At 32.5% G+C, this 17,188-nt stretch overlaps 3 protein-coding genes across 3 annotated transcripts; 1 reads left to right on the forward strand and 2 right to left on the reverse strand.

Moving 5' to 3' along the window:
- Positions 1-1,590: 1,590 nt before the first annotated feature.
- On the forward strand, positions 1,591-2,181 carry BDP55DRAFT_539516 (Mpv17/PMP22 family protein; the record flags this gene model as incomplete). Its single annotated transcript, XM_060568040.1, has 1 exon — positions 1,591-2,181. One exon carries the CDS (start codon positions 1,591-1,593, stop codon positions 2,179-2,181), a length of 591 nt encoding a protein of 196 aa, XP_060435951.1.
- A 187-nt stretch (positions 2,182-2,368) lies between these two features.
- Positions 2,369-3,877, reverse strand: BDP55DRAFT_625799 (uncharacterized protein; the record flags this gene model as incomplete). The annotated part of the gene is made up of 1 exon (XM_060571534.1): positions 2,369-3,877. The coding sequence occupies one exon, from the start codon at positions 3,875-3,877 to the stop codon at positions 2,369-2,371; it is 1,509 nt and encodes a 502-aa protein (XP_060435952.1).
- A 181-nt stretch (positions 3,878-4,058) lies between these two features.
- On the reverse strand, positions 4,059-5,244 carry BDP55DRAFT_743068 (uncharacterized protein; the record flags this gene model as incomplete). The annotated part of the gene is made up of 4 exons (XM_060580481.1): positions 4,059-4,573; positions 4,624-4,735; positions 4,823-4,941; positions 5,122-5,244. 4 exons carry the CDS (start codon positions 5,242-5,244, stop codon positions 4,394-4,396), a joined length of 534 nt encoding a protein of 177 aa, XP_060435953.1. The 3' UTR covers positions 4,059-4,393.
- Positions 5,245-17,188: the final 11,944 nt, after the last annotated feature.

Consider the following 17,188-nt stretch of genomic DNA (forward strand, 5'->3'; position numbering starts at 1 on the left):
GCTACTTCTCCGCTGTCAGCTACCGATAACACTGGAAGGAAAGGTTCAAAACATAGGACTTGAGTACTCCAAGTGGGATTACGCCTCGTCTCCAGAACCTATCGATAAACGGGCCTGGGCCTTTCAAGAGTCCTTGCTTTCCAGAAGAGTCCTGATCTATGGAACGTCGACAATGACCTGGCGTTGCGGTAGTGGCGTCCCGGCCTGGAGGTCATAGATACGCGAGCACCAAAAGACTATGGTCAGGATTCTGCTTCCCAAATATGGCAGTTGTGATCCTTACAAGGCGACTTGAAAAGATCTCGTGACATTATATGGGCGACGTCTCCTTACCTGCTCCGAAGACAGACTACCAGAAATCTCTGCACTCGCAAGCGAGGTCCTGCGTCTTACCAAAGAAGGCGGCGGAGAACTAGGAAGGTATTGAGCAGGTGTATGGGAAAATGATCTCCTCGAGGGCACCGATGGGCGAAGTTATTGAGGGCAAGTTGTGTGCTCGAGGCTCTCTGGTCCCGGGCTCCAGCATACCAGACCACGAACCTTGGGGTGCAGGCACATTCCAATATGCGCCAGACGTTGTGCTCAAACTGGACTGCTATGCGGCGGGCGACAAGACCGCAATTATGAAGGCGATGTCTTGTCATTGGCTTCGAGTGCGTCATAAGCATGGACTTGTACATGAGCATCTTAAGGGCAACGTCTACAAACGCATTGGCTACGTTATGTGCACCAGATGACCAACACATGCATCAAGCATCAAGAAGACGTATTTCCACATCGTATAAGGCCAAGCTGGCTTCTCAGCCTGTAGGTAAGATATAGGTTGGCTCAGTAGGTACGCATGAGAACACTGGAGTGTCGGCTATCATGCCTTATACATTGGTTAGAATAATACTGAAAAGGGAACTCGAAATCGTGTAGGTATCCACGGCTCACCGCACTTGATTCATTCTCTGAGAAGTACAGAGTCACTAGATGGTAGACTAGCAGTCTCAAATTCGCAGGCTAATACACATTATCTCCGCAACAGAGAGTCGAAATTCGGGAGCAATTTCATCTATGCCCATGTATCAGTGCCCGGAGGCTGAAGATTATGATTCACTCTTATCCCTAAAGTCCAGTAGAGCCTGTTGATTGGGTGCAATTGACCGGCAAAAACACTCTCAAGAGCTTCACCAAAACCAGAACCTCACTGCATGACAAATGGAGTTGTCAAGCAATAATGAGAGACTCAAATCGCCAACGAGAGTGGCTATTCTTTCCTGTTTCATCTGTGGAGCGGCAGGGCGTACCGAGATTGGGCACGATCTCGGCGCTGACATTGGCCGACCGAGCACAACGGGCCCTGTGCTCCAACTTCCCCCCTCTGGAATGTACAACGTGGTCCCAATTAAATGGGACACACCGCAACTTCAATCACCCAGCTAGGCCCCCAACTCAACCACAAGCTAAGCCTTCAGCTCACATGTGAGATTTCAGCCTCAATGCGCCATCCCTAACGCCCTGCCGCCCTTCCAATAGACTTCGGCAACGACCAACGTATCTGTACACCAAAGGGGACATTCAAAGGCACGTTTAGAGACGCTCATAATGCCCTCCATCTTCGCCACGGCGATCCAGTCTTCGTTACTCAAGGGCACCGCAAACTTCACTGCGCAGATCGTCAATCAGCACAGGCTGGCGGGCGGCAGCGCCCCGGCCCCGCTCGATGTCCGTCGCGTTCTCGAGTTCGCGACTTTTGGCTTCATACAGGGCCACATCAACTACTGGTGGCAGCACTTTCTCGAAGACCAGTTCCCAAATTCGGCATCGTCGGCCCGCGGCAGGGGAAGGAAGCCGTCCATTGTTGAGCCCAAGATCGAGAAACCCGAGAAACCCGAGAGGGCAGCGCCCAAGAACTACTTCAATGTCGCCCGTAAGGTACTCGTCGACCAGACCGTAGGCCTGTTCATGATGAACTCGGCCTTTCTTCTCATCACGTCGGCCTTGCGCTTCGGATTCTCTCCGATCGTCTACCAGATCTGGAGCGAGAGGATATTCGACCTGATCAAGGCAGCATGGAAGTTTTGGCCTCTGGTGGCTATGCTCAACTTCGCCCTCGTACCCGTGGGGTATCGAGCGCTGGTGGGCATGTGTGTTGGGTTTATATGGAACATGTTTCTCACGTTTTTCCTTTTGTAACTTGCATGCCGGAAGGCTTCTCATTGATTCTCTTTGTGCACATCATGGGTTGCATCAAAAAGCATGGAGTTCTTTATCGGGTTCGAAATGGTTGATCCATGTATTCTTGCGGCTTATCTGCCACCTGGCTAGTCTTGGGCAGAAGATGGGCTGCGCGGAGTAATTCTCGCCATAATCAATTGACTGCTCACAGCTCATCATGAACGGCTTGCTCGGCCGCCTTTCCGGTCGAAGACTTTTCATCCCCTGTCTTAGGTCCGAGTATGGTGAAAATAACCCGGCGATAGGAAACCAGTGTGCCGTCAGAGACCTGAAGAATGAGATGCATGTGCTTGTCCTCATTCGGGTGACGATTTCTGCCTGGAGTGCGAAGAAGTTCCTCTGAAGGCATGGTGACTGTGATAATGGGAGCGTTAGTGTCACTCAGTTCAAGCCTGCCGACATCTCTCCCCGGATTGTTGTTGTTTGATGATGGCTCCAAGTACTGCCACCATTTGTACGTCAACTCCCCTCCATCCGGGTCGCAAGACTCTCGCGCATCGAGTCCGATGACGTCCTCTTCATTAACGACCATCTTCACAACCTTGCGAGAAGTGTCTCCATTCAACACAACGACTGGGGCATGCTGAGCATCACCGAATTCGGGACTGGCAGACCACTTGATACGGGCAGCAAAGTCGTTCTGAAACGCCTCGCGCCATCTCCACACAGTAGCCTGTGAACTCATGATCGTCCTTCCTGAAGCCCCTTTCAGGACGTCCACCGTATCCGCGTAATGACCCTCGCCGTAGGTGACGGGACCATATCGGCCGCCCCAAGAACCCCATTCCGGATATTCGGGGTCGGAGAGCCCGTTGGGGATCAGGTAGAGAAGCGAAGGTGTATCGCCCTCAACGATGAAATCGGTGTCAGGATACTTCGCCCCCAGCGGTCCGACGCTCCGGATGTTCTGCTTGATCCAATCTGGTGATATAACTTCCTGGTTCGAGAAGCTCGGAAAGTTGTAATACTCCTCGCCCGAGATACCACCCCACGCGGCAACGGCATATCGGTTGAAGTGGTGGACACTGGCAATGTAAAAGAGTTGCGGCCAGTTTCGACGGACCCACGAGCCGGCGTTGTCCTGGTCGGAAATTGTATAGATGCGGAGCTTGGCGACGAAGGTTTCGATCTGGGATGGCGATCTCGTCGCGTTGACGTGCCACAACGCCTGCGCCAGAACGGACGCCCCTCCCCATACCGGGACCCACAGCGGCTCTGTCGAGCCATCGACTGCCTTCACTAGCCTATCAGAGCCCTCGCTGTCCTTTCCGTCGCCGACGCCGTCCATGCCGTAGACTGGCAAGCCGGAGGCAATTAGATCCTTGAGATAGGATGCTTCAGGCCAGCCGGGAGCATGGTTCTTTAGGTTTGGAAGTGCCTCGCCGTATGCGTCGACGATATCGTGCATCTGGTCTGGGCGGGTGGTGTCATTTAGCCAGACACTCGTCGTCGCCACAAGACCTTCAATCTGGAGTTCATTGGCGTAGACAAGAAGGCGTACGAGCGATTGCGCATCGTCGGGCTCATTGGCGATGTCACTCAAGAGGAATACGCGGGGCTTTTCAGGGGTTGAGGGTGTGCATTGTGATGCGAGTGATGGTACGATGCAAAAAACGAGTAATGCAGCTTTGACAAAATGCGATGAGCAATGCATGGTGAAACATTGACAAAAAGAAGGAGACTCAAGTGATCAAACAACTTCAAGATGTTTACTTCTCCAGCTTCTTGTGAGGGGAAGTTTTTGTGGTGTTTCGCAAACCCAAAGCTGTCGACGCTTCTGATTGCCTCGTTAGGAAGGAGCAAATATGGGTCAAATGGCACCGCCAACCTGAACATTGCGTCAGTCAAGACCTTTCGGACTTCCATCCGTATCTGAGTACATGTTGCCAAGGTAGTGGTCCAAAAGTCCAAAGGAGGAATCAAGTTGGCCAGCAAACATTGCGAAAGCGACAGATACTGAGCTTTATGCAGGGAAATTCGTCCAATAGGCAGGCAGCACCCAATTATCATAGCGCGATAGACTGTGCTTTTTCGATTCTGCCCGCCAAGACCGCCTTCCGAGGAGGCCATACCGCGACCTTTAAGTATACCAGACCAGAAGTCCCCGTCACTTCCATCCCTAGCAGGATTTGCTAGAAAAAATGACTAAAAGTTTAGAGGGGTGCTTCCACTACGGCATGTCTTTCACAGCGCTTTTCCAGAACGAGCGACTCGAAATTCGCTTCCACAAACTTTCAAGTCTGGGTCTAGCGGCAATCTCGTCGTGTAAGCCAAGTAACTTGATATAAGGCATCCAGGTGAAGACGTAGACGTCAGCAAGGCTGAAGTTCTGCGATCGACTTAGACTAGTCTGTCCATAAGGTGAAATAGTTGTAATTAGAAGAGGTATAAAAATCTTACGTTTCCCGCTAGGTAAGCGTCGGAGTCAAGAACGTCTTCATAATAATCATGCCCGGCCATGAACATTGCGGTTGCCTTCTCTGCTTCGAGAAGGTTCACGAGCTCCGCCACACTAAGGTGGTCATACAGTCAGCATAAAGTCTTAACTCGAGCACAGTCAACGTCGTTCGGCATTACTTTCCACAGCTTCTCGTTGCACATAATTTTGACGGATGGGTCAAAATAGGAGTTGCCAATACTGAGGGCCTTCTCGAAGTTCCCAATCTTGACCGGGTTGCCACTCATGATGGCATCGAGCGAGCTAGAGGGCCCGCCAAACTTGGCAACGAGGTAGTGGCAGATAGCTCGGGATCCGAAGAGTTGAAGGTCTCCATCTTGCATGAAGGGAATGCGGCCAAAGGGGTGTTATTCCTTGAGATAGGCCGGATCCCAGTATAGGTTGTCAGACTCATGTTCGGAAATCCGTAGACAAACATCTTGCAGGCCACAATTACGAACTTCATGTTCCCCCTTCATGAGGTTGACTTGAGTCAAGTCGTACATAAGGCCGAGCTCATTGGGAGTAATTAGCACTCTGTGAGTGCAGGCCGACGTGGCGGAGCCCCAAAGGTTGATAGACATCGTATCTTGTCGAGCCTTGAATGTCGCAATTGAAGAGAAAGTCGAAGTTCTGTTGGTTCAAAGGAAAGTGAGACTAGGAACTCAAGAAGACTGAATTGCCGCCTGACGAAGAAACACCATATTTAAAACCTGGCGACTCAAAGCATCTGAATCAGCTACCGATGATAAATCAAAAACACGCAGGTGCTGATGGTACAAGTTTGACGGCAAGTGTTGCTTCGTAATCAAGGGTGCTGACTGCCGAGCTACGACTCTAAGGCCCGTCGAGCTCGACCCAGAGTCAATCACTCATCGTATCGCTAATAGTGTAGTGTCATGGTTCGAATCTTCCTAGAATGAAGCAACTTACTTCGTACAGGAATTGTCATCTGGCTAGGCCCTAGTGGTGTGACTATTCGGAGGAACGTGCACAGTTGTGTCCGCGACGGGCCGGCTCAATGCTCGTAGCTATACGGAGGTGCGTCTCAATAGTCCTTGCAGTTGCTGCTAAGACCAACCCCTGCCATAGATAGGGGAGTCGATAAGGGGCTGGCTAGGGTGTGTATAAGCGGCAGAATTCGGCTATTTCTACCTACTATAATTATCGTTAATTTAGCGGTAAAAAGTTATTAATTAAGGTTAATTAGTAATCGTTTGACGGTATAATTTAGTCTAACGACCCTTTTTATATTTATTACCGCCTTTTAGGGTAAATGTTTATTAAATATAGTACGGTATCTTTTTTATTTATTTCTAGATCTCTTTTTACGATAATACTTTTTAATATTTTTATTAGCGATATACTATTCTAGCCCGTAATAAAGGCACTCCCTTTTTAATAATGTATTTTTTTCTTACGGCTAATAAGTATTACGACCTAATATATATAATAAGGCTAGGGTCTCGCCCTATAAGGCCTATAGCGGCTACTATATTATATATATAAAAAAATAAATTTAAGATAACTCCTTTTAAGTCGAAAGAACTATAAATAAGTTATATAATAATAAAAAGGACCGACGGATAATAAATAGTTTATAAATAAAATTAATAAAATAAAAACGGTCTACTTTTATAGGATTAATATCGTAATATTAATTTTAATTATAAAAAAACTATTTAAATAATATACGGGACTTATATATAAAATAAATTTAAATTAGGCTTAAAGATAGACTTTTTATAGCTTCTTTAATAATTAACTTAATATTAAATTTTATAATTACTTTTAACTATTTTTATTAAAAACCTTTTTAATAAAATTATAATTAATTATTAAAACCTTATTTATTTTATAATTTATAAATATAGTTTTAAAAAAGCTATTTACGATTATAATATATTATTTATTTAATATTATAACCTTAACTTTTATAAATATACTTATTATAACTAGCTAGTTATAATACTTTAATTACTCCTATTTAGTAAGTTTATTTTATAAGAAACTAACTAAATAATATAAATATATTAACCGTTAATAATAGTAATATTATATAGCCCGTAAAGGTAATTATATTAACTATTTAATAGCTATATAATATAATACTTACTTTTAAAAGTAAGAACGAGTAACTTTATATTTAATTTTTAGTATTATAACCTCTTTTTATATTTAAAGCTAAGTACCTTAAACCGGAACCTTATAACGGGTCCTTAGATACTTTTTAAGGATTTTTTATATAAATTAAGGCCTATATATACTATTATAGAATCTTTTTTTTTTATTAAAATAAATAAAGTTTACTATATAACTTTATTTTTTAAAAAACATACTTTTATTTAATTTAAACTTTTTATAAAACTTTATTTAAAGAACGAATATAAACTCTAGGATAATGATATTAAAAAGATCTTTAATAATTATAAAGAGTTTAAAAAAAGATTTAAAAAGACCTTTAATAATCTTAATAAAGAACGAATTATTAAATAAAAACTTATAACTTTTATTTAAAAGGCCTTAATTAATAAATATATATCAAAATTCCGATAAACTATTTTTAAACTTAATTAAAATAATAATATATTTATAATAACCTTTTATTATAGTTTAAAAAAAAAATTAAGGACGAACTTTTTTAATAAGACCGACTAAACGAATTTTATAAATATATCGATATAACGGTTAAGATCGATAACCGACTTTATAAATAACGTCTCGAATATAAAGGATAGAATATTTAAAATAATTAACCTCAACCTAATATTAAATATAAATATAAACTAGTAACTACCGTAAATAAATATTATAACGGACCTATAAGTCTTAATATTATTAAGAAAGAGTAACCCTATTAAAAAAAGAAATTTAAATATTATAACTATAATAAACCGGATATATAATAAAAACTATTAATAACCTAAATATATTTAATACTAACCTATTTTAAAAAAACGAGCCAATCTTGTAATTAAAAAAGTTCCTTATATATAACTATTATAAATAGCCTATTATAAGGATAACTATCTTATATACTAAAAAATAAAAAAAAATAAAATAGTACTTTAAGAAACTTAAAAATAAAAATCGATTAAAATACGATACTATACCCCTATTAATTAAAACCTTAGCGGTAATAAAAAAGGAAGAAATCCTAACTAAATCTATTTATATAATAAAATGAAAATATAGAAATAAAAAATTCATTTATAAGGTTAAAAAATAATTTAAAGACCTAATATATAAAAAAAAATTAAAGTTATTAAAAAACTAGACCTTAATTTTAAAAAAGTTAAAAAAAAATCGATTTCTAAATTAATAAAGAACTATAAGTTAGGTTTAATAGCTTTATTTTTAATAAAACTTATTTAAATTTAAATAAATTTTATAAAGTCTATAATGATATATTTAAATAGAAACTAATTAAGGATCCTATTTAATATTAAGATATAATTTTAAAAAAGATTCTAATAAATTAAAATATAAAAATATCGATCTACTCGATAATAAATAAACCCTATAATTCTATAAAATAAGAGAACCTAAAAAATATTAATAATATCTAAATAAAAAGGATTATTTTTTATTCGATATTAAAGATATATTTATAAGAGTTATTTTAAAAGAGTATCTAGATAATAAATACTTTAATACCTTTTATTTAAAAAAAAATTAGTTCTACTATAAAGATATAATAACTAACCTATTAAGGACGTTCTATCAAATTAATTATTAAATAGATATTTATTTACTTTAATAAAACCGATAGAGCGACCTTTAAACTAGACCTAACTTTTTTATAAATTACTAATATAATTAGGATATAATTAATATGAGTATAGATATAATTAATATTAAATCTACTATATCTATAAAATATAAATATAGAAAGAACAATAAGAATTAATTAAATAAAAAGACCGATTAAAAAAAGAATAATAATAAATTAAAAAAACTAATTGTAAAAGAATAACGAGAAGCAAATATCAAAAATAAGTTCCTATATATAACTAAATAATATAACGACGTATATTTATTAATTTTATTTAATATATATAAATAAAGACTATATATTATAATCGATAACGGTATATAAAAAAATTATATATTATTAAAAATAATAAATAAACTTAATATATTATAAGTATATAAGGATAACCTATACTAATTATAAAATATAAAAAAAGAAAACGTTAGTTACAATAAAGGATATATTTATCGAAAGACCGTACACCTCTCAATAATTATTAATAATTATTAAGAGTAATTATAATATAATATTATAAAGATTAAAGATATCGATATTATTTTAGGAATCTCGTAGTTATAAAAATATAACTTATAAATAAACTAAATAACTAGCTAAGTTTAGTAGGGAAATTTAGTTATTAAACGACCTAAAAAAAAAGGTTTAAATAAATTTATTACGATATTTAAAAAACAAAAACAAATATAATATATAGCTTTTATTAAAATAATAAAAGACTATAAGAATTTTATATTAAATACCGACGATTAAAGATCGTAATAATTCTAAATTATACTTAAAAATACTAGAAATATATAAAACTATTTATAGAATTTAAAAAAGTAGGATTATTAAAATATAGTAGTTAGGATATTAAAATCGAACTTAAGGAAAGAATATAACCTAGGTTCTTCTTAATATACTCTATAAATTAAGAAAAATAAGAATACTTTAACAAATATATTGATAAAAAACTTAGTAAAAGATATATTTAACTGTCAAATTCTCCTATAGGAGTACCCTTATTTTTTATATTAAAAAAGGAAAAAAGAAACTAAGACCTATTATTAATTATAAAAAGTTTAATAAAATCACAAAAGAAAATTATTATTCTTTACCCTTTATTACTAAATTGAAAGACCTATTATATAGAGTTAGTTAGTTTATTATAATAGATCTTAAAGAAGTATTTAATTAAATCCGAATTAAAGAAAAAAATAAATAAAAAACGGCGTTCTAAACTTATAAAGGATTCTTTAAATACCTCGTTATACCCTTCGGACTTATTAATATACTAATAACTTTTTAAATAATAATTAATTATATATTTTAAGAGTATATTAATATCTTTATTATTATTTATATCGACGACGTCTTTATTTTCTCTCCCGACCTTAAAATATATAAAAAGTATATCTATATAGTATTTTAAAATTTTTAAAATATTAAATTATATATTAAACTTATTAAGTATAAATTCTATATATAAAAGGTAGATTTCTTTAGATATATTATTATATTAAGATAAATTTATATATAAGCCTTAAAAGTAGAAGCTATTAGAAACTAGCTTATATTATAAAACGTTAAAGATATATGAGAGTTTTTAAGATTTATTAATTTTTATTAACAATTCTTTGAAGATTATATTAATATTATTAGACCTTTTAATAACTTAATATAAAAGGATAACCTATTTATTTAGGACTTTAAACATAAAAAAGTATTTATTAAAGTTAAAAATATAGTTATCTTTAAATTAATAATTATAATCCTAGACCCTTAAAAACCTTTTAAAATCGAGATTAATATTTCGGATTTTATTATAGGAGCTATTTTAAAATAACAAAACGAATAAGGAAAACTTTATTTATACTACTTTTATTCTAAATCGTTTTATAAAATAAAGCTAAATTAATAAATATATAATAAGGAATTAATAGTTATTATTAAAGTATTTTAAGAATAAAGGCTATAGTTATCCGGAACTAAATATAAAGTTATAATTTATATAGACTATAAGAGTTTTATAAATTTTATAATAAATAAGAACCTAAATAAATAATAAGTTAGATAGAGCAAATTCTTATTAAAATATAATTTTTAAATTATTTATTAAAAAAGTTTAAAAAATAATAAAGTAGACGTTCTTAATAAAAGACCTAATTACGAAATTACGGTCCTTAAAAAAATATAAATTATCTTTAAATAAAAAAAGGACGGTAACCTTATATTAACTACGAAGCTTTTTATATTAATTAAAAAGATTAATATTAGCCCGACTAAAAGAATAACCCCTAAACTTATTATAAAAATTTATAATACGCTTATATATAGTTATTAAGGAGTTACTAAAATATAGAAACGGATTTAATAATATTATAGTAAATCCGCTATATATACTAAAGTTATAAATATAATTAAAGATTATGTAATTTATAAAAAAGTAATATTAGCTCTTCTTTTTAAAGGTCTAATTTATAAGCTTATAAATAGGTCGTTTATTCTTAAATTAGGGAATTATTAAATTTATTTTATTAAAAATATACTAATATAATATTAGGTCGAATTAAAAAATTAAAATCTTAAATAGCCGTATCTCGTTATAAATTATTATATATTATTCGTTTTTCTAATAAAGGTATAAAAATAATACTTTACTTAAATTATCATTTACGAAATATCTAATACTTTATTCTTTTTAATTCCGAGGTCTATAGGATATATTATTGTTTAGGTATTTTATATAATATTCTTATTAATATTATCTATATTTATAAGTATTTATTATATTCTTTTTATAAGTTTTATTTAATAATATAATAAACTATTAAGTAGTAGAATTTAATCGGCTTAATTATAAAGAATAGGTAAAAGAGTTACGTTTTTAAAAGAGGGCTATAGAGCCATAAAAAAAACTAAGGCTTATTAAAAGGCTTGAGTTAAATTAAATAAGTCGTTATCTAAATTAAAACGCTTTCGTTTTTAAAAGTAATATAAATACCGAAGTTTTAATATTTACGGATTAAGTAACGGGCCTATTATACTCTTATAAGTAAGTATATAAAATAAAAGTAATATAAGATTAGGTATTAGTTATCAAACTCTTTATAAAGCTTCTTTTATATTTTCTTAAAAGAGTACTTAGTTTTAGTAAAAATAATAAATTTTTATATAATAAATATACTATAATATCGAAGCTCGACGACCTCAGCACCAACGAGAAGACATCCACAGATCCAGCAACAGACTCATCCACAATAGGTATACGGGATAGCTTAATCTACCGTTATATTAATATATACGCAGTCCTTGTTATTAAGCTCTATTATTATTTATATTACTAAATAAAGATCCTTTTTATTAGACCTATTATTTTTATTATTATTACTGCCGGTTTTAAACCACTTCTACTTAGCCTTAAGTATAATGTTAGAATTAATATAATAGATATAGAGCTATTATTAAATATTTAAAAACTCTTTACTAAGTATAGCTTTTATCTACTTATTATAGTCTATAATAATGATTATAAAGCGACGAATTAAGTATTGCTCGATTAGTTATTTAATACTTTTGGAAAGAAATTAGAAGCCCTCTAGCCGTTCGTTATTAATAAGACTAAATGCTATATTATAAATAGATTTAAGGTAGGTCTACCTAGTTATTTAGAATAGTAGAAGCTTAAAGCGATTAGTATTATAAGTATTATTAAAGCTAATTATTTTTAGAAATCGTTTTTATATTTAGAGATAGTAAGGAAAGGTCTAAATAAGCCTAATAAGATAGTCCGGCTTATTATTAGCCTATTTAATAATATAGAGAATCTCCCGCTTATTAAATAACTTAATTAATATGGCCGTTAATAAATAACTATCTAGCTTTTCCCGATTTAAATATACTCTAGCGTTATAGATATTATATTAAGTAAGTATAGAATCTAGAAATTACTCTTATATAATAATATAGACATTATATGCCTAAATATTAATACAACGGCTTATATTTTTAATAAAATCCTTAATAAGTTAGGTAAGCTTTCAGTATAAAGGATAGATAAATACTTTAAAGTTTAATTAATAATTATATTAATTATAGCGAAGGTCTAATAGGTGGCGTAAAAGCTATTTATTTTCTTTTTATATTTTTATAATTATTTACTATTTATAGCCGTACTTCCGAGACCTTTACTATCGGATTCTTATACTTTTTAAAGGACCGGGTTTACTAAATCGATTATATTAAAATAAGTATTATATAAGCCAACCTATTTAAGAGGTATATTTATACCGTTTTACAATACTAAATCCTTTAGCCTTTATAAATATATTAAGTTAGTTAAAAAGGGCTTTAGTAATAGGCTTTAGGTTACTTAGGATTAATAGGTTTAAGATAGTATTTAAAGGGGGGGAGGAGGATTTCTTAAATTAAGTATAATAAGAAGCTATAATTTAGAAAGATAATAAACTCGAAGGAGGGTCTTATTATAAAGGTAAATATAGGGATAATAGGTTTCTTTAAAAACTTTACGTCTCTTATTAATAACGGCTTAGCTCGTATTATCGGAGGAGGGCGGTCGTTAACCTTTTATTTATACTAATAACCTATTAAATAAGCTTAAAAATATTATTAAAATACTTTAAGGTAGGCTATTAAGGGTCTTAATAGTTATCGTTAAAAGAAGATAGACTCCGCTCTAGCGAGATATAAAAGAGAATAATATATTAAGTATTTTATATCCTTTTTAAAAAACGGCACATAAAATAGAGTATAGATTTAAGGTACTCGGTATTAAGATAGGGGGCACTATAGATAGATAAAAATCGAGGTAATATAATAAGTTAGAAGGAGTCGGTTTTATTAAGGAAACGGCGTTTAAGGTAGAGTCTTAGTTCGATTTTAAGGTAATAGGGCTAAAAGTAGGATAATAGACATATTTTTTATAATAGCTTAGGTAGTAAATTACTAATTAAGTTATTATATAATTAAAGGTTACTAATTCTATAAAATTAGCCAATATTAGGATAGCTACCGATTAAAAAAAAGGATAATAATATATCGATATATTAACATTTTAGAGGATATATTATATTACTAGGGCTACATTCTATAGCTCGACAGTATAAATTACGCCGTAATTTAGCTATTAAAGGTAAAATAATATTATAACCGTCAGTATACCTCTATATTTATCTCACTTACTCTAGCTATTAGATATTACGCTTTACTCGCCTTTAAAACGCGTATATAGGGATGAAATTAACTTATTTATTAAATACTCCGTTAACTATATTATAAAGTCCGAGTTCTTTATTACTTTCTGTAAGGCCTATAACAAGATCTTTATAAATAAAAATATTAAATTAGCCTTCTGCAGAGCTAGTATTTTACCTTAGGACCTAAATTATATAATTAAGAAGCTCGATATATATATATACGGACGCCTATACCTTTTATAACCGACCCCTTAATATTACTAGCCTAGTAATTATAAACGCCCTCTAACCGCTATAAAGCGCTTTCATAATCTAACTTTATTAAAAATCGGATCTTAGCCTATTAAGGAAGCTCTCTAATATTAATAATTAAGGCGGTCGACCGGTTAATAAAAGGTATATAAATAATAGCGCACTCGATCACGATTTTAACGGATCAGGTACGTATACTTTAGGATACTAATATAGCGCTTACTAAGCACCGGAGAGTAAAAAAGACATGCGTCTAGCTTAGAGGAGTACTTAGTATAGAAGAATCTTAGGTTATCTTAAAAAAAAAAAGCAAAAAGAAACGTCTAGCGCCTTAAAAAGGTAAAAAAAGGGGTCCGTTGAAAAAAGGTCGGTTAGCTTAATAGCATTATAGTATATATAGCAAAATAGGCCATAATATGCAAACGTATTCTAAAGATATAAAATCGTCTAGCGATTTAAATACTAATAAAAGCTAATTAATTTTTAATATTATAGTTATATAAACTTATAAGATATTTGAAAGGTTAGAAAAAGTGCGCGGCTAACTGATATGTGCGGCTGATTAGTAAAGTACGTTATATATAATATAAATCGTTTTAAATTTCTACTATTTTAAGCTACTAGTTAGACGTATATTAGATTTATCTTTAATATAGCATTCGGCCTTATTAATAATAAGAGATTAAAAAGGTTCTAGTTCTTTATGGAGAGTATCCGTTAACTATTTAACTAGTATTCGATTTATTTATTAAATATTATTATTACTTATAGTATTTGTCGAATTTAGCCGATAAATGGCTTTTATATTTATCGATTATAAGTATCTAATAGATACCTTTTGTATAAGCCCGAGTATGCTTATCGAAATGCTTGATCTAGTCTAGGCTAGTTTTATTATTGGTCTATCTATTAGTAGTCGGTTTAATTATTTAGTTATTTAGAAAGCCTGATTCCGTCGATTAGTTAGTAAGGTGATAGGATCCTTGAACGATTACGAAAGGCGGGATATACTACCCTCTCGAATTAATATACTTAATAACTATAACCTATTTACGGTTACTAGGCTGGACGGATTTTACTTTTCTACGTTTATTAATATACGTAACGATTATTAAACCGGTAATAACGCCTATTATAAAGCTAGTCTCGTCGAAGTTATATAGATCCTTATTATTGATACTGTATTTGGCTATTATGTTACTTAATAACGCAAACCACCTTATAATAACCTCTAGGTCCTCTTAAAGTGCCCTTTAATAATTATATAGATGATTAAATTTGGTCTTTAAAGTCGGCTGTAAGTTGATAAACTTTTTAGCCTAATATTTCTTAACGGGCGTCCTATTTTATATCCGTAGTAGGAGATTTACTATATTTTCTATATTAGTAAGTTATAGAGGAAACCCTTTTAAGTCCTACTTAATAATATATTGGAGAAGTGTTTTTTTTTTAATTAGATCGAGTTTATATTGTTAGGGCTAGATATAGTTACGGTATAATCGATTATTTATTCTATTGCGTAAGGTACTTTTGGGGATACTATATATTTTTGTAGCGCCTTGCCTATTTAACTTATGACCTATAGTACGTGTCGATCGGATCGCCTTAATAGTAAGAATGATCTTCTTTTTTTGGGTGTAAATTGGTATTGCGGTTGTTGAAATATTATGTATTAAAGGTTTAAGTGGCTGGGAATAAAGTGCATTATGGAAAAAGTGCGCGGCTGACTGATATGCGCGGCTGACTGGTAAAGTACGTTATTATTAAAGCTAATTACCTCCGGGAAGTACCTCTATATTAAAAGATAAAATAGGAATATTTATATTAAGCTAATAAGCCGGTCCGGCTTATTATTAACTTACTTTATAATATAGAGTACTTTTTATTCGTTAAAGAGCTTTATTAGAGCGGCTATTAGCAAATAGCCGTCTAATTTCTCTTTATTTATAAGGGCTCTAGTATTATAGATATCCCGTTAAATAAATACGGAATCTAAGAACTATTCTTAAACAATAATACAAACGTTACGGGCCTTAATACTAACCCGGTAGCTAGTAACTTTAATACTATTTTTAGTTAGTAGTATAAGCCCCTAATATAAAGGATATACTAAGGAATTAAGGCTTAGCCCGTAGTTATATTAAGTATATTCGGCTTTAATATAATATCGTAAAAGCCAAGCGCCCTTTTCTTTTATTTTAATAATAATTATTTATTTATATTTATATTTTCGCGATTTTCGTTAATATAACCCCGTACCTTTAATAGGCCGCGGTTTACTAAATCGGTTATATTAAAATATATATTTTATTTTTTTATCTTTATATATATATTTATATTAATATATAATATTAAACCCGTTCTTTTTAGTAAATACGTTAATTCGGTCGAATAGGGTATTAATTATAGGCTCCGGGTTATTAAGAATTTATAAGTCTAGGATCGGGTTAGATAGAGGCAAAGATAAGCATTAACCTAAGAAGTAAGAACCTTATAATAATAGAGTTAGCAAGTTTATTTAAGAATCGATAAAAGGATACTTTATATAGTAAGGAAGGGAATATAATAATAGGGATAGTAATATAGACATATTAAATAGGTATAGTAAATAACCCTATCTCCATTATTATTATCGAACTCGTTTAAAAGAATTAAATAGTTTTATAGTTAGTTATCGGCCTTCCCCTATTACTTCCTTTATTAAATATAATATAAATATAAAATCTTATATAAAGGCTACTTATTTAGGTCGATACTCTTTATCTTATAAATTAGATTTATAGGTAAGATATAATAAAAGTAAACCGTATTTTAGGCTAAGTATTAGTATAGTTATTTAATAACTTTAAGTAATATTTATTAAAAACGACCGGTATAAAAAGATTTTATAATTATTTTATACTTTTATAGGTACTACATTATTCTTATGTAAGCTATAAGGGCGAATAATTTAATAGAACCGGTTTAGGTAGGAAGTAAAGATATTCTTAAGAGTATTATCGTCATTAAGGCTATAATAATTACCGATATTAGTATCTAGACTATTAACGGTAGGAAGTTATAAAATAAAAAAAGACCCGTTATATCGTCACTTTAAATCGGGCTCGTTATTTAAGGTCGAGCTTCTAGTTCGACGTTATAAATTACGCCTTAATAGCAATAAAACGGACTTAAATATAATAAATATTAATATAAATAATATAATAATAGCGGCTTAACTGGATAAACGTATTATAATAATAAGTTCTAAAAATTAGTTCCCGGATATTTTAGGTAGAACCGGTAGAATTAGGACGAGTTAATAGCAGT

Source organism: Colletotrichum godetiae (genome assembly GCF_030913485.1).
Source record: "Colletotrichum godetiae strain CBS 193.32 chromosome Unknown BDP55scaffold_2, whole genome shotgun sequence".
NCBI lineage: Eukaryota > Fungi > Ascomycota > Sordariomycetes > Glomerellales > Glomerellaceae > Colletotrichum > Colletotrichum godetiae.